This window comes from Nanorana parkeri, unplaced genomic scaffold (assembly GCF_000935625.1).
Source record: "Nanorana parkeri isolate BGI_ZX_2015 unplaced genomic scaffold, ASM93562v1 scaffold920, whole genome shotgun sequence".
NCBI classification, from domain to species: domain Eukaryota; kingdom Metazoa; phylum Chordata; class Amphibia; order Anura; family Dicroglossidae; genus Nanorana; species Nanorana parkeri.
In genome coordinates, this window is record NW_017307188.1 from 594,804 (window position 1) to 613,471 (window position 18,668).

An 18,668-nucleotide genomic window follows, 5' to 3' on the forward strand; every position below is an offset into this window, starting at 1 on the left:
TTAAAAAAATAAAACATAAAAGTGTCTAAAAGGTTGCGGCGTTAGGCAACTAGTTTCTCACCCTACTAGATCTAATGGATTGCTATGGGCAGACCCTTTCATACATAAGGCCCTTAGCAAAGAATGGTCCCCCCCGTGTATTAACTACAGCAAAGGACAAACATGGCGGGTGCCCATAGCAAGCAATTATTCACTTGCCGGGTCTAACCTGCTCAGGAACAGTGCAAAAATAAAACCTTTCTACTGTACAAGTTGCTAAGCAGATGAAAACTGGAAATATAAGATGAATCCCACACCATGGACCCATCTCTTGTTATCGGCAGCCCTAATGCTAGCTACCGTTGCACCTGAGCGCAAGAAACCAATGACGTACACTCACAGGTCACAACTCCAGTTTATCGATGGATTGTAAGATTACATCATGACCAGTCAAGGTGTTTGCGATGCGACTATCTCAGGAACAAAGGCATGCTGTGCATGGGCTGCCCGCCTGCCAACATGCAGGTAAAATGTAAACAGGGAGAAGGAAGCTCAATTAGGGAAAGCCACGGAAAGATGGATCCTAGAGGAATAAGTTGTATCCCATAAAATATTGGTTTTGCCCACAAACTGGTCTCCTGTGATTGGCTCACTTTAAGCCAGGCCCAAGGAGACCGATTCACCAAACTTTGGAGAAAAGGCATGTGGTTATTAAAAACCTTTTTAAAATGTTATGAGATCGAGATCTCTGCTTGCAAGATCAGAGAACACATTAGGAGATCACCAAAACCTGGAGCACAGTAAAAAGACAGTGCTGCCCTCAACAACAAGCGGGGGTCTATCTCTTGCTTCTAGTGCAGTAAAGAAAATAAAGTCAATCGGAGTTATCAGTAAGACAAAGTACGGTGGCCCACAGCAACCAATTTGAATAATTCTTTCAGTCATCTGACTCCAAAAAGCTGAAATCTAATTGGCTGCTATAGGTGCTTATATTTGTTCCTTATTGAAGGAGCTTGTGCAACGCCAGTACTCACCGTGCAAGCCAGCGAATATATGAGTCGTATTCGCAGCTGATTTCACGCCCGAGCACCCCAGGCTTCCTGTGCGCAGCCAGCATGCTCAATGGCGACCTCTGATGCATTCTTTGAATGCGGCAGGAGGGACTTGAAAAATGTAGGGAGTTACTACAAAAAAAAATGCTATATCTCGCAGCAGGACTGGGTTATCGGTTGGCCAGTGAGATTACCGTACTTCTACCTCGACTGCACTATAAAATGACGCAAAGTATTTATTTACAAGTGAATCTCTGTTTCAGCTCTACGACCTTTGACGTGCTGTATGACGATGCGGAGTATCTCTATACACTGATAATGTACACGCTGCGCTATATAATGACACTGCGTATAACTGTATACTGATAATGGAACACGGGGCGCTAAATGATACAGAGTACCTCATGCAGCAGTGTATAGTGATACCGAGTACCTCCACACCAGTCTCTAGTTCGTGCAGCAGCGACCCAGTCATACTTAGCACCTCCTACTGCGGCGTTTAGATTATAGTCCACCTCCTGAGTGCCACATTGTCCTCTACCCCCCTCCTCCCTCAGTGAAGACAGAGGGCGATATTTACATGCGTGGGCCCCCGTTACAGGAGGGTATCAGGGCATCCCCTCGCCTGGCTCGCCGTCGAAGCCGGTGCCATGGTCGCCTCCGGTGGCCGCCCCCATCAGGTCGGGCTCCATCTTGCCAGTGTCGTTGATGAAAGACGTGTATGCGTCTCCTTCGGCCATCAGCAGCTTCAGCTTTGGGATCCAGCTCTTGCGCACCACACGCCGGGCGTTTGTGCACATATCCGCTGCGATGGCGTTCATCTCGCTCTCCTTGAAGTTCGGGGCAAAATTCTGGCAGTAAACTGTGGAAGACATGAAAGGTCAATTGAAGGGACAACTTTTACATTCCCTGTCCCCCACACATAACACAATAATCCCCCTGCCCCCCAAACACATAACATAATCCCCAATGTTCCCTGCCCCCCACACATAACATAATCCCCTCCCCTTGTTCCCTGCCCCCACAATGTAACATAATACAAGGAAGCCCCCTCACCTGCTTGTCTTTCTGCAGGGAGGAGGCGAGCAGGCAGATCACTGGTGATCTGGTGCGATTAGCAAGGTCTGCAGACATTACTCATCACTCCGTTTTCGACCCGGAGCTCAGTGAAGAGCTCCGGCCGAAAGGAAGGGAGACAGACCGGCAGAAGCAGCTGCTCCCACGAGTCAGGTACGCGATCTGCGACCGCAAGCCTGACAGGAATTTCCACTCGCCTGCACTGCATTTCCACTCGCCAAATGCGAGCAGGCGAGTGGAAATTTTGAGCCCTGCTGTAGGGGTAATATAAAGAGCAGATATACGAGGAGGGCTTAGGTATGCAGTAAGGAGTATTTCCACCTTCTTTTGATAAAGGATTAGGATGGGTGGTGGTCACACCATTCATCCCCAACTGAGCTCCGAGACTGTCACAGCACCAAAAGCTGCTTGACTATTTCCTGCATGACACAATACCTTCCTCAGATCATGTATAATATTCAACCATGGACCAGTAGTCACCTTTCCCCGCTCTGCATTGCAGCTTCACGTTTATGTAGATTGCAGTATATGAAACCAACATTTGCTTTTCCAAATATCCAAGAAGACAACATTACAACACTCACACTTGACAGCGTGCAACACTCGGCTATCCAGGGGCTTCCTGCTGGGGTCATTGGTGGACGAGCGGATTCCTGTTCCACAACTGTTTGCGAGAGTGTTCCTGAAAGATACAAAATAAAATATTGTGGAAGAACTCCGCAATGCAAAATGTCCATCTAACGTAACCACTTAAAGCAACTTGGGGCATTTCTATGGGAAAAAAAGCAAGCTTATGATGTCATCACACCTCTACCAATCACTTACATGTGGAAAGACTGCTTGGAAACTCGTCTTTGTCCTAAGCCGAGCTAGGTCACAGAACACAACAAATATATCTACTTGTGATTCATGACATGGCCTGGCTACTGCCGACTCCTAATGATCTTAAAAGGAGAACTATGGGGTAAGTGTTTGACATATACTAGCGTCCTCCCGTGACCTAAAGCTCAATATATTGCGAGCTACAGCTCGCGGTATGCTGAGACCGCCGCAGCCGGGACGGATCCCGGCATTACTGCCGAAATCCACCCAGCTGCGTGAGTGACAGCTGGCTCTGCCTATCTAGAGGCAAAGCCAGCTGTACCCGCCCCCTCACCCGTCCGTTCCTCCAGTCAGCGCTGGAGCATCGGAGCGGGGGAATCCCTGCAGGGATCCGTGACAGTCACGGCTCTCTGCAGGGACATGATCGAGAAGTGAGCGAGGGACGGTATGTGTCCGCTCACTTCCCGATCTATTGAGCCGACGTGTGACAGTCTCATTGTCACACGTCGGCTCGAACTATGAGGATGAGTGAAAAATCATTCACCTCATAGTTCTCCTTTAAAGATTTTCCTCTTTCTGCCCTGTTGGGGTCAGTTTAGAGCTGTGCACTCTGCCCGTGTTATCTCAAGAAGTCCTCCCGGTTCTTGCCATGGGCTACAGAGCAATTGCTATCTATGTCAGGGGTAGGCAACCTCGGTACTCCAGGTGTGGCGAGACTATAAATACCATCATGCATCTCCCTCTGGAAGTCATATCTGTGGCTCGAAGTCTTGATGTGCCTCATGGTAGATGTAGTTCTACAACAGCTGGTGTGTTGAGGTTGCCTAACCCTGATCTATGCTTTAGAGAGGAGAAGGAATTCAGTTGTTTAACAAAAGACAAATGGGCAGGGCTGATACTATTTTTTGCAATTTCAGTCCAGAAAAGGCCACATGTTGCAAGCTCAACACAGGAAACCAGAAGAGGAGTATACTTCTGGCATTTTACCAGGTTGGTTTGTACTTTGAGTGTTTAAAAGGGATACAACATGGAAAATGTGCATACATTGCAGGGAGGTACGGCATACGATTATTTTATTTTGCCCTGACATACGCTTTAAAGTGGACCTTTACCCCCTTTGACGAAAAAAATCACAGCAGCTCTGCATGCTGATATGAAATCATCTTACATTCATTAGTTAAACAAACATTTTATTTTTTTTTAATTCCTAGTCCTCTTTAGCACAAAAATGATGTAATGTGCCCAAACATTGCATCCTGGGAAGTTTACATCAGCAGAGCAATGCTGGGAAATCTCATCTGCGATCTCAGGTAAAGGCATTTTCTTCCCCTGAGATGATGTGCATGGTCAAATGTCCTAGTCACATGTGCCAGAGTTCGAGGAAGTAAAGGAACATATAGTAACCTGCCCTTAGTAAAAATGAGGATTAGGATGGGTGGTGGTCACACCATTCATCCCCAACTGAGCGCCTGTGAGAAGAATGGGGAGGAAAAGTAAAATAAGGTATGCAAGGAAAACAACGCCAGCAATTATCTAGAAGTATGCGTTTGTAGATTGTCATTACTAAACATTTCTAAAGGTGCGTTTGTTGTTACTTTGAAGATATGGGTAAAGTTCCATTTAAGTCACAAGTTCTATTACAATCAGTGACACCATCTGCATGGAGTGTGTAGGTTCTCAGCTTGTATGCGTGTGTGGCTACTACCACAATCCAAAACCATACTGATAATTAACTAGCTCGTCACTAAACTGGCCCTAAAAGGTGTGTGATTGCATGTCTGCAGCAGGAAAAATCAGACTATATAGTCCTCTTTGATGGGGGGGGGGGGACTGATGTGAACAGATCTTTGTACCCTGAGGGAAAAAAAAAAAAATAAGGCTAACGTAACGAAGGGGACATTTTTTTTAGTTCCTTTGTATTAAGACTAATGACCCGTTCTACACACACACACACACACACACACAGAAGCAGGTCGAATGATCCATCGTAACCAAACCATGCCAGTCCTAACCTGTCAAAGAAGGAGGCCAGTAACCGGCGGAGTAGGACCTTGTGGCGCGTTCCAGCACTAATATGACAATTCATCAGCTGAGCCCGGGTAATAAACACGTTGGTTCCTGAAATGGTAAGAAAGCAGAAATGGTGACCACAAACCATTGGTGAACAATGGATTATGCTTTTTTTTTTTGAAGCATATCAATCTTTATTAAAGTCTTTTACAACCAATAGTGGTGCGGTTTACAAATGATAAATAGCAACCGCATACATGACATAATGCATTGAGGAGATGCCATCAATAACTAATACAAAGGCCATTGACATTACAGATCCGGGGATGACAGTAGATCCGGCATGTATGCATGAATAAAACACAAACCCTATAAGCTGGCCATACACTGCCCTGTCAGTACCACCAGGTTTGACAAAAGTTGTTTTTTTTTCAATGGAGGAGCCAGGTGGAAAAGCATGTACCTGTTACTAGTTCAATCTTCTCAGCAGGATCTCCTTCTTCGTAGAGTTTGGGGTGACAGCGGTTTCCGATCTGGCTGATGAGTTCAGCCGGTAGCGTGGCCAGGTCCTGCTTGACGCGAACGCGGTTCCTCGAGTCTGAGAAGACGGGATCAGGCAAAGCCTCCACCTTCTCAGCTGAAGAATTCAAAGAATATTCTAATGGTAAGAGCACAAGGGTACACATATTATACATTACACAGCCAGGGGAGGGCAATCTGCACACCGAGACTGACGACGACGGACTGGAACTCACCAAAGAAGACAACACGACACACAGACAGACAAGGATCGCCACCATTAGGCTTGTAGAACAGCATACAGCAACTACGACAACCAGCACCAGATACAAAGGCAGGAAAAGGTCGGCAGAACCTTTGTTAAATGACATGTTCTAATGATTTTCTAAGCAAATAGAAGTCTACACGACCTCCACAGGCATTCGATTTATGCCAATTGTAATGTGCCGTTACTTTTTATTTTGTTACCCAGTTACACCAACAAATAGGATATAAAAAACGGTGCGTGCAAAAGTATGGGTACCCTGGTCAACCTATATTCCCTTTGTAAGAAGCTTCCAAACCTTTCCTGTATGCAGCCCACAATCTATCCTTAAAGCATATCAATGGGCACAGCATGTGTGCAGACCCAGGGACTTGGAACAGGGATGGTGGGGAAACCCCTCATAATGGGCACAGCAGGTGTGCAGACCCGGGAACTCAGCACAGGGATGGTGGGAGCCGCTCATAATAGGCACAGCAGGTGTGCAGACCCGGGAACTTGGCACAGCGATGGTGGGAGCCGCTCATAATGGGCACAGCAGGTGTGAAGACCCAGGGACTTAGCAAAAGGGATGGTGGAAGCCCCTCATAATGGGCACAGCAGGTGGCAGACCCAGGACCTTGGCACGTGGATGGTGGGAGCCGCTCATAATGGGCACAGGAGGTGTGCAGACCCAGGAACTTGGTACGGGGATGGTGGAAGCCCCTCATAATTCGCACAGGAGGTGTGCAGACCCAGGGACTTAGCACAGGGATGGTGGGAACCCCTCATATTGGGCACTGCAGGTGTACAGACCTGGGAACTCAGCAAATAGATCTCATTAACAGAGTTCTAAAGAGATATGAAACAGTCTAAGATCTACCAAAAACTGAAGTTTCTGCATTCTGCAGACTGACCAACCTTTTCACTTGGAAAAACAACAAAACATCTAGCTAGGTCAAAGGTCTCTACACGTATATAGACAACACAATTCAACACTCAGGATCGACAACACACAAAATACAACACCAACATCCATATCCCCAGGACAATATCATGAAAGAAAAAAATCAGAGACTACTTCCGAGCTCATCTTAAAACGCTAATAGCCGGTTTGCTGAGACTGAACTGGACCTCAATACTTTCTGAGCAAGTGATATGGAAGTATGCAGATCAGGAAAGTCCCACTACTGTCAGAAGATAGACTGCGTGCTTGATCCAGGTCATTGGCTCAAAGTACTGAAACTAGAGGGTCTCAATGTCAGATGGAAAGTCCTGTTGTAGGCAGACAACACAAACCCACTGGTTCGTAATAAGCAGTAGTGTTGTCAGTCTGCTGCACTGCATTTACGCTTATCACGTAGACAGCCCAAAGGCCAACTTGAAGCATGCGGGACAGGCTGACAACAATGCTGCATGAAGATGGCTTAGCGTTGTCAGCCTGAAACACAAAGTGCTGTTACTGGCAGGATCTTTAGAACGGTCTATAAGATAGGCAGCCCTGAAGATCCAAGCTCGCTCCCAGGATGGACTGCAATCTCATGTTTAGTTTACCAATTTGTAATGAGAATGTAGTCCATCGTGGGATCGAGCTAGAAGCAGGGACTACTTCACAACACACAGGGACCACTTGGGAACACAAGTAACCACCCTCCAGAAGGAAGGACAGTGTCGGCACCAATTCAGAGATGATTTGAGGATCTACAGCCGAGTAATACACAAATAAGATACATTTTTGTTAGTAGTTAAGGTGCTTGAATGTATTTTTAAGATTTAACTCCTGAGTGTGGGGTGACTTTAACCTCTTAGCTGCTTTGTGAGATTATCTAAAAGGCACTGTGGACCAGCTGAGCTTTGGGGATATCACTACTGTAGTGCTTGCTGTTCTCCTTGCTGCAGAGGATCTCCTTGCTGCAGAGGATCTCCTTGCTGCAGAGGATCTCCTTGCTGCAGAGGATCTCCTTGCCTAACTCATTCTCTGAATCTGTCCTTCCTCAACCTCTCCCGCTGGGGGCAGCCCTGCCACTTCCAAGATGACTTCCCCCACATAGGGCAGTGGTTCTCAACCTTTCTAGGGCCTGGACCCCTTGGTAACATTTGCCAAGTTGTGGTGACCCCGCAACTGTAGAATTTAGGGATGCACCAATACTAGTATGTGTGTGGGCTCTCTGGAGGCTACGCAGGCTCTCAGGTGGCTAGTGGGAATCTCTATTGGCGCCCAGTGCAGGCTCTGTGGTGCCCAGTGTGGGCTCACTCTTGCCTGCTCCCCTCTCTCTGATCCTCTCCGGTCTCTGATGCTGCAGCGCCATCTAGGAGAACTGACACTGTCATGCTAGGTGGAGGCTGAGGAGACTCTTACCTAGAGCAGCACAAGACAAGTGGGGGCCCCCTCAACTGTGGGTTGCGACCCACAGGTTGAGAACCACTGACATAGGGACACTGTGCACAAGAAGGCATGGTAAGTCATTCATGGGGAGAAGATCAACTGCAGGGAGACCACATGCAATACTGATGACTAGTCCTCTACCCTTTCTTTTTTGGGGGCACAGCTTCCATAATAAAAAGGTCCCTTTAAGCCTTTTTTTTTTTTTACATATATACACCGAGTGGCCAGATTATTTTGACCACATGACGTTTGTAGGCAAATTAGCTATAATTTTGCACTGAAGTTGCTAGAGGGCCAGACCATCATAAATAGGGAAGCCGGTTGTTTACCACGACAGTAGAAGTGATTATTTCTGAAGATACGGGGAAACAACGCGATTTAACAGCCTTTGAACGTAATCATCTTGTGGCACAACGAAGTACTGATGGGGTGGTTATAATAATCTGGCCACTCAGTGTATACTGCTCTGACACCTCTTATACATTTTAATCCAAATAACAATTTTACAGCTGGACAACATGTAGCGGAAATGACTTTTTTCCAATACCAGATAATTCCTATTGAGAACAAAGTAGTCAAAGCCTATATTGGTCCCTACGAAGTCATGAATTATACATTTTTCAGAGGATAATAAAATGCCTCCTTTAAGGACCAATAAAGGTTTTTCTAATCTGAAGTCTTGCAGTCAGTCATTCTCCCAACACATACATCACACAAAGATCAACCATGACCAAATCACACATACCGATGATGCCCCCACTGTCTCTCTCACCGGCCTGGTTGACGTTCATCATGCTGTACATTGTATACATATTGCAGATTTGTCGGTACTGCTCTTCTGTTCCATCCTCTGTGACCTCTTCTTCCTCGTCCTCCTCATTGTGGTAGGACCCAGGGCTGTCACTTGTGTACGCACTGGACGTTCCTGGGCTGGTTCTCTCAGAACCGATTGTAGCCGCCGCTGCTCCCCCCGATGGGCCGCCTGGTCCAGTAGCTGCTCCTTGGGAAAAACGCGGCACCTTCCGATTCGCTCCTCCTGCGTCTTTCTGTCCCCCATCCCACAGTCTCTTGGCCACAGGGGTGCATTGCACGGCCTCCGACTCCTGGCTCTCAGTCTTCACCCGGGGAGCTCGTGAGGTGTTGTAGGATGAAGAAGAGGACAGAGGGGTCATGGCTGTGCCTCCTGCAGCGACGGTTGCTGTTGTGGCGGGGCTTGGTGGCTCGGAACTGGGAGTTTCTTCAGGATGTAGACCCTGCGAGTCACAGCTGGGTGAGCTGACCTTCAAGAAGAACTCTGTTCCCTTTTCCATGATCTCCTGGATCTGCAGGAAGCCAGCTGTGTACATAAGCAGGAACTGGTCTCCTACATTCATGCTGAGCCGTCCAGTGTAGCAGAAGCTCAGGATCTGCTGGAAAGACTGTGGCTGGACAGAACCAGGTAGCTCCACCACTGGGTTCTTGCTGCTGTGAAACAGGTCTCTGAAATAGGAGCTGCTGGCGGCCAGGACGGCCCGGTGGGCTTTAAACTGGTGACCACGGACCACCACGGAGACATCGCAGTACAGACCCTGGAGGCGCTGCTCGTTCAAGCACTCCAGAATGCTGTTCCCGAAGTTAGGAATCTCCATTTGCAGAGTCTGAGACATGATGACAAGTGAAGGTGGGAAGAGACAGACGGAGGGGGAGGATACAGAGGCTAAGGACACAAACAGAAGGGAAGAAAATAGATGTTAAAAGATCAACAAGCCCATAACAATAAGTCACTTTACAATCAAAAAGTCCAGCCCAACCAGAAGTGAGATTTAAGTGGAGCCCGGTGGGCCAAGATTATTCCTGGCTTCTTATATAATCTTGGATAACTGACAAGATCCCTACCATTCCTGAGCCAGTTACAATTCACCTTGGAGTTTTGGTAAAGCCACCACCCAGCTTTGTGTGTTCCATCTTCACCCGTTACATTCCTCATAATTTAAAACTAAAAATAGGAACCCAACTGGGAGATAGGGAACACCTTATAATGGTCCCAGCAGGTGTGCAGACCCAGGAACTGTGCACAGAGATCTCACCAATAAGAACCCCCAAGAAAGGAAAAACTGTCAACTTTTAACCCTTCTGAATATATGACAAATACTGAAATACCTCTTCGTATGTTCTAACCCATTTAAGTGAAACCTTGTTACAAAAGGTTTTTTCTATTGCAGAAAGGACTCCGAATGCCTCTCCTGCAATAAATGTTTCTTGCCTATAGAGGAAATCCTTGAACGGGGACGCTCGTTCCAGTGACAAATGTCTAAGATGGGATTTCCGTCACTTCCTGTTTTGTCTCCAGGCGAGGAAGTGATAGGAATCTTCCCAACAGGACTATATATATTTATTTATTTCATTTTGGATAGAGAGGTGAGGGGTTTTATTTTTTATTACAGTCTGTGCCACTGCTGTGGAGTTTCAACCTCCCTATTGGTCCTAATAAGTTAATAACCATTGTCTGTGGTACATAAATTTATGGGAAATATCAAATAAGTGGAAATCAAAATCGAGTTAGCATAGGAACACAAGGGCGAGGGGAAATCTTCTAATGGGGACACCCATTCTGGTAACTATCAAAGAGGAGGCTTCCTCTCGATTTGGGGAGATCTCTCGTTCCAGTGACAACGGTCTAAAGCAGGCCATACACCTATTTATTGCCTGCGATCAGGTGGAGAAAGTGCAACAGATTCCTCCATCTAAGCTAAGCTGTGTGGATGGAGGAATCTCACGCTGGGCCAAGCTTCAGTATCTTACTAGTCGCCCCCGCTGGCTCTCAAAACTCCTGAACAATGCCGGCATCCAATCAGCCTGTTCAGGTGTTTTGACAGCCAGCGGGGGCGACTAGCAAGATACTGAAGCTTGGCCCAGCGGGAGATTCCTCCATCCACACAGTTTAGCGTAGATGGAGGATTCTGTTGCACTTTTTCCATCTGACCACAGAAAATCTGCAGATAATCTATAGGTGTATGGCCAGCTTAAGAGGAGATTTCCCTCGATGTTGCCGTCTCTCTAGGACAGAAAGTGAAGAGAAATCTCACCGATGGGACAAATCAAAACAACAAAAAAACTCACCTGGGTCTTAACTAGGGATGCACCGATACCGGTATTTCTGTATCGAGTATACATATTTTTTTTCCCGTACTCGGCGATGCCGGATACAGAGTACAGGAAGTCCCATTCAGGAAGCCACGTATAAAATAGTAAGTCCCTCTGCACTCCTCACAGCGCTCCCGGCCCAAGTACTTGTAGTGGTGCTCGCAGTGACAATCACGGATGGCACCGTGCAACAAACAGTGGAAAGCAGAAATCACCAGCACTCGGTAAATATCTTTGATGTCCATTTCATCGGACCAATCGTCAATTGTCATGTACAAAATAGCGACCGCACAGGATCCCTTCATCAGGGCGACAATGTAACAAGTCAGTCTATATCAATACAGCTACATATATATACCCCTTGAAGAGAGTTTTGTAACCTCCCCATGACGTCCTGATTGGTCTGATTAAATGGACATCAAAGATATTTACAGAGTGCTGGTGATTTCTGCTTTCCACCATTCAGGAAGCCAGGCGGCGTGTAATGACTTGCCACCCGGCTTCCCGATTAGCAGGGAAGCCGCCCCCATGCTTCTCGTCACTAGATGACGAGAAAGCATGGAGCCGGCTTTCTGGCCAATCAGGAAGCCGGGCGCTGTGTAATGACGCAGCACCCGGCTCCGAAGCCGACTCCATGCATGAAGGTGGCTTCCTGACCAATCAGAAAGCTGGACATCATTGCACAGCGCCTGGCTTCCTAATTGGTCGAAACCTGGCCAATTAGGAAGCCGGGCAGCGTGTAATGACGCGCTGCCTGGCTTCCTGATACCGGAAGTATCGGGCTAGGCATCGGAGCATTTGAACGAGTACACGACCAAATACTTGGTATCGGCACCAATACTAGTATTGGTACATCCCTAGTCTTAACCATTTCCCACTCATCCAAAAATAAAAACTTTTTGCAGTAGCAATGTTTGCAGGGACTACGCGTTTCTACTCTTCTGCCTTATTTGTGTGTTTTAATGCAAACAAAAATGTGCTATATTCCTTAAAAAGGAATGTTTTGGCTTTACACACTATAAAAGGAATGTGTTCATAGCCTTACAATAAGGAAAAATACCCCTCACCCGCCTTACACATTTGTCTGCCAGCTCTGCTGCTTCCTCCTCCTTAAATCTCATCATCATGGAGCTAAGTAGAAGTGCAAACAATGAGTGTTTACAGGGACACAAGACACTCCCCTGCATTGCAAGGCCTGCGAGTCCCAGCTTCGCTGCTCTGTCCACACTCCTGAATCTACAGACCCAACATATCAAGCGGAGCACAAATTCATACAGAATACAGATCTGGTGGGTTTTTTACCACGTACTTTTATGGACATGAATAACAAAAAGCCAGATTTAGGCGTCTGCTGTGACTTTAATGTACCGGTTTCCTGGCGTATATTAAAAATGAGACATATGCATTGCTAGACAAATCCTTGCGTGTCTGGGGTTCCTCCAACAATCTGAAAGCTTCCAATAGGCCCTAAAGCCCTCTTGATTTATTACTGTAATATAATTTGGCTGCAACACATTGGCTCCTCTTTTACCTTCTAACTGCCAAGTGCTGCAGCACCGGGTTAAAATGTCCAGACGGCATGTAAGAGAGTCAGACCGCTGCCATCATACACAATGCAGCGGGCCTGGCTCTCCAGTGGCCCCACTCCAGTCCTGAACACTCCTCCGATCAACAGTGCTTCTCAGGGAGAGAGGAAACCATATTTATTATTGTATATTGAGCCTGACTGTGTTACAGTAACAAAGAGGGCTCAGCAGGCCTTTAACCGGCTTTCCCCTAAATTGGCTCCGAGGTGTATGGCAGGGTGGGCAAAGTGACCTGGAATCTAGGAGCCAATCTGTCCACTCCAGGAGCCAGCAGGAGTTTTCTCCATTGACACCTAGACAAGGTGCCAGCTTCAATTAAAGAGCTTTTGGCTCCTGGGATTTGTCCAGCCCGGCTGTAAACACGTGTATAGGTATGGTAAGGGCATTGGGGTGCCGGGGTGTACAAATTAATATGGAATTCGGGAGTCAGTCTGTCCAATACAATCTGTTCCAAAGTAATGCAATGGATCCGGAGTGAACTAGCTCCATTCATTTTCCGGTGCCCTTCCGTTAGCATCTATTGAAAAACAGATCGCAGCACAACGTTAAAGGGAAGGAACAATTGCAAGTCAACAGACCCTCCTTGCTTGCTTTGTACTTTTGATGCCATGAGTATCTGATGTCAATAAAAGGACAGATTGATGCATTGGACCTCGGTGTGTGAGTGACTACTACTTCTACATTTGGATTTGTGCGGCGCCATCTGCATGTCATTCAGCACCCTCCATTATATTACCATGGGATTCCGGCCTGACAGTGCAATGGGACAGTGATACATTGTTCCTTCTGATTGTGGTGTGTATGCACCCTTAAGGAAAACTGGCTACCTGGACCCACGGATTTGTCAAGCCCTGGAATAATGATAAGCTTTCTCAAACAATTCATCCAAACACAGCTACCTCTTCATGTATCACTTCTCCCTCCCTTTTAGACTGTAAGCCCTCAGGGACAGGGCCCTCTTTACCATCTTGTCTTGAATTGTATTGTGATTGTAATGTCTTCCTTATATTGTGAAGCGCTGTGCAAACTGTTGGCGCTATATAATAAGCTCAGCACCTGCAGCACACTGGACGGCTATTATAGGCCATGTCCAGGCCTAGCACAGGGTGTAAGCACTACATGGCCCTATGCAGTTTGGGGCAGTGACAGTCAGCTATGTCTGTGTTCGAGGCCTGTAGTCTCTGGCCAATGGCCAAAGCAATCAATGTCACCGTCAACAAAAAAGCCGCTGGCTGCCTCTAAAGTTAGTCAAAGGCCTACAAGAGTGGTTGGATGTGCAGACCTGAGTATCAGTAAAAGTACAGATCTCAGATGCAGGCAATTAATGCCAAGTTCCCAGTGACTCGCCAGTGTTTCATTCCAGTGACTCGCCAGTGTTTCATTCCAGTGACTCGCCAGTGTTTCATTCCAGTGACATCCTGGATGCAGTGGACCTGACTACAGAGAATAATGCAGGGGTGGGCATATTAATAGGAAATTCAGGAGCCAGTCTGTTCAATCCAGGAGCCAGCTCCATTGAAAACAACTAGAAAGAACCTCTAAAGTCAGAAGCATTGGCTACCTGGCTCCTGGGATTTGTCCAGCACTGGAGTAATGATAACCCCAGCAGATGCACACTGGAGAGCCATTATACTCTACGGCCCAGCCGAGCACAGGGTGTAAACACTACTCAGCCCCTGTGCAGTGTGGGACAGTGACAGCTCAGCTATGTCTGCTTCCAAGGCCTGTAGCCCCTGGCCAATGGCCCAATCATTCTTTATATCACTGGACCGGTACAGGAAACAAGCAAAGCTAATCCAGAGAAGGGAGCAGCAGTGACGACACCTGCATTTCTCTCAGTACTGATTTCCTATAAAGCATTGCCTCTAAACACATGATGGATGGATAGATTAGATTACATTAGAACACACACTATCCATTACAGTGCTTCTCTGGGTTGGCTGCCTTGCAAAAAGCTGAGCTTAGCCAAACCGGTGTCCTGCAGTGCTGCTAATACAGTCAGGCACATTCCACAGAACCAGCAAGAACAAAAACACACAGGTCTGATGTGTCAACATGTTCTCCTTAAAGTCCATTTCCACCTTTGCAAGTCATTTGCATTTGTTGTGGTAATGTAGAGGTGCAGCGATGCTGAACACGTGCACATTATCATGACTCACATTTTAGGCTTTTCTCATTATCTTAATGAAGGTCTTATTAGGCCTGAATTAAATATTTCCTCCGCAGGAAAATCAATAACCTTTGCAACATCTCCAAAATACGCCCCTTCCTCACCAATGAAACCTCAAAACTACTCATCCACTCCCTTGTTATTTCTCGTCTTGACTATTCCAACTCCTTCCTCATTGGCCTTCCACTACACAGGCTCCTCCCTCCTTCAGTCTATCATGAATGCAGCTGCCAGACTCATCCACCTGACCGCTCAGTGTCTGCAACCCCCCTCTGCCGATCCCTCCACTGGCTTCCATCCCTTACCCCCCTCTGCCAATCCCTGCACTGGCTTCCATCCCTTACCCCCCTCTGCCAATCCCTGCACTGGCTTCAAATAACCCAAAGGATAAAATTCCAAATATTAACAATGACTTCACAACTCTGCCCCCAGATATATCTCCAACCTTGTTTCAAAGTATCACGCTAACCGCCTCCTCTCGCTCTTCAAAAGACCTCCTGCATTCCAGCTCCCTCGTCAACTCCACCCATGCTCGCCTCCAGGACTTCACTAGTCTCTCCCATCCTCTGGAACTCTTTACCCCAACTTGTCCGTCTGTCTGCTACTCTGACTGCCTTTAGGCGATCCCTTAAGACTCATCTCTTCAGGGAAGCCTATCCCACCTCAACCTAACCGCTCAACCATCACGTTCTCAAACAATCACCCCTACACAGCTCCCTCCTCATGTATCAATTGCCCCTCCCTTTTAGATTGTAAGCCCTCAGGGGCAGGGCCCACCTTACCATCTTGTCTTGAATTGTATTGCGCTTGTAATGTCTTCCTTATATTGTAAAGCGCTGCGCAAACTGTTGGCGCTATATAAATCCTGTATAATAATAATAATGTTTTTGTTTTCATATACATCAACTGCCTATGTCGGCTTCATGTACACTCGGCGTTCATTGCTGGCATATGTTTTTTTGTTGTTTTAATACATTGTTCCTTCTGATTGTGGTGTGTATGCACCCTTAAGGAAAACTGGCTACCTGGACCCACGGATTTGTCAAGCCCTGGAATAATGATAAGCTTTCTCAAACAATTCATCCAAACACAGCTACCTCTTCATGTATCACTTCTCCCTCCCTTTTAGACTGTAAGCCCTCAGGGACAGGGCCCTCTTTACCATCTTGTCTTGAATTGTATTGTGATTGTAATGTCTTCCTTATATTGTGAAGCGCTGTGCAAACTGTTGGCGCTATATAATAAGCTCAGCACCTGCAGCACACTGGACGGCTATTATAGGCCATGTCCAGGCCTAGCACAGGGTGTAAGCACTACATGGCCCTATGCAGTTTGGGGCAGTGACAGTCAGCTATGTCTGTGTTCGAGGCCTGTAGTCTCTGGCCAATGGCCAAAGCAATCAATGTCACCGTCAACAAAAAAGCCGCTGGCTGCCTCTAAAGTTAGTCAAAGGCCTACAAGAGTGGTTGGATGTGCAGACCTGAGTATCAGTAAAAGTACAGATCTCAGATGCAGGCAATTAATGCCAAGTTCCCAGTGACTCGCCAGTGTTTCATTCCAGTGACTCGCCAGTGTTTCATTCCAGTGACTCGCCAGTGTTTCATTCCAGTGACATCCTGGATGCAGTGGACCTGACTACAGAGAATAATGCAGGGGTGGGCATATTAATAGGAAATTCAGGAGCCAGTCTGTTCAATCCAGGAGCCAGCTCCATTGAAAACAACTAGAAAGAACCTCTAAAGTCAGAAGCATTGGCTACCTGGCTCCTGGGATTTGTCCAGCACTGGAGTAATGATAACCCCAGCAGATGCACACTGGAGAGCCATTATACTCTACGGCCCAGCCGAGCACAGGGTGTAAACACTACTCAGCCCCTGTGCAGTGTGGGACAGTGACAGCTCAGCTATGTCTGCTTCCAAGGCCTGTAGCCCCTGGCCAATGGCCCAATCATTCTTTATATCACTGGACCGGTACAGGAAACAAGCAAAGCTAATCCAGAGAAGGGAGCAGCAGTGACGACACCTGCATTTCTCTCAGTACTGATTTCCTATAAAGCATTGCCTCTAAACACATGATGGATGGATAGATTAGATTACATTAGAACACACACTATCCATTACAGTGCTTCTCTGGGTTGGCTGCCTTGCAAAAAGCTGAGCTTAGCCAAACCGGTGTCCTGCAGTGCTGCTAATACAGTCAGGCACATTCCACAGAACCAGCAAGAACAAAAACACACAGGTCTGATGTGTCAACATGTTCTCCTTAAAGTCCATTTCCACCTTTGCAAGTCATTTGCATTTGTTGTGGTAATGTAGAGGTGCAGCGATGCTGAACACGTGCACATTATCATGACTCACATTTTAGGCTTTTCTCATTATCTTAATGAAGGTCTTATTAGGCCTGAATTAAATATTTCCTCCGCAGGAAAATCAATAACCTTTGCAACATCTCCAAAATACGCCCCTTCCTCACCAATGAAACCTCAAAACTACTCATCCACTCCCTTGTTATTTCTCGTCTTGACTATTCCAACTCCTTCCTCATTGGCCTTCCACTACACAGGCTCCTCCCTCCTTCAGTCTATCATGAATGCAGCTGCCAGACTCATCCACCTGACCGCTCAGTGTCTGCAACCCCCCTCTGCCGATCCCTCCACTGGCTTCCATCCCTTACCCCCCTCTGCCAATCCCTGCACTGGCTTCCATCCCTTACCCCCCTCTGCCAATCCCTGCACTGGCTTCAAATAACCCAAAGGATAAAATTCCAAATATTAACAATGACTTCACAACTCTGCCCCCAGATATATCTCCAACCTTGTTTCAAAGTATCACGCTAACCGCCTCCTCTCGCTCTTCAAAAGACCTCCTGCATTCCAGCTCCCTCGTCAACTCCACCCATGCTCGCCTCCAGGACTTCACTAGTCTCTCCCATCCTCTGGAACTCTTTACCCCAACTTGTCCGTCTGTCTGCTACTCTGACTGCCTTTAGGCGATCCCTTAAGACTCATCTCTTCAGGGAAGCCTATCCCACCTCAACCTAACCGCTCAACCATCACGTTCTCAAACAATCACCCCTACACAGCTCCCTCCTCATGTATCAATTGCCCCTCCCTTTTAGATTGTAAGCCCTCAGGGGCAGGGCCCACCTTACCATCTTCTCTTGAATTGTATTGCGCTTGTAATGTCTTCCTTATATTGTAAAGCGCTGCGCAAACTGTTGGCGCTATATAAATCCTGTATAATAATAATAATGTTTTTGTTTTCATATACATCAACTGCCTATGTCGGCTTCATGTACACTCGGCGTTCATTGCTGGCATATGTTTTTTTGTTGTTTTCAGCTCCAGATCTTAGGAACGTGCATGCTTGGGCAAAACAAAAAGGTTTTAAACAAAAAAACATATGCAGTACATCTCTACAATACCGTTTGGCGAAGACCAAGTGTAGTGTATGTTCTCATCAGTGTTCAGGAGGGGAATGTGCCGCTGTTTTGACCTTACAGTAGGAATGGCTGTCTGCAGCGCACCTGCCTGAGATGATGGGGCTCCCAAAGGGTTCTGGTCGTGGAAAGGAAACCGAAAGTAGTACCCACTCATGCAAGAGTGGGGGTGGGAGTACTTCCCTCGTGTCCAGGATCTGGCAGGGCCCAATTCCTCCCGATTTGAATGCAACTACCTGGTCTGGTCATGGGCTGGGAAGACAGG

The 18,668-nt window shown here is 47.0% G+C and overlaps 1 protein-coding gene across 2 annotated transcripts in view; it reads right to left on the reverse strand.

Moving 5' to 3' along the window:
• Positions 1 to 1,215: 1,215 nt before the first annotated feature.
• Positions 1,216 to 18,668, reverse strand: part of NACC1 (nucleus accumbens associated 1) — a 25,627-nt gene continuing 8,174 nt past the window's right edge. The window contains exons 3-7 of one of the 2 annotated variants that reach the window (XM_018566123.1): positions 8,859 to 9,782; positions 5,404 to 5,598; positions 4,943 to 5,048; positions 2,693 to 2,790; positions 1,216 to 1,893 (exon numbers count right to left, since the gene is read on the reverse strand). In XM_018566123.1, coding sequence (XP_018421625.1) covers positions 1,640 to 1,893; positions 2,693 to 2,790; positions 4,943 to 5,048; positions 5,404 to 5,598; positions 8,859 to 9,732 — 1,527 coding nt within the window. In that variant the 5' untranslated portion in view covers positions 9,733 to 9,782 and the 3' untranslated portion in view covers positions 1,216 to 1,639. Of the gene's footprint in view, positions 1,894 to 2,692; positions 2,791 to 4,942; positions 5,049 to 5,403; positions 5,599 to 8,831; positions 9,783 to 18,668 lie in introns of both variants that reach the window. The other variant, XM_018566122.1, reaches the window with a different exon arrangement.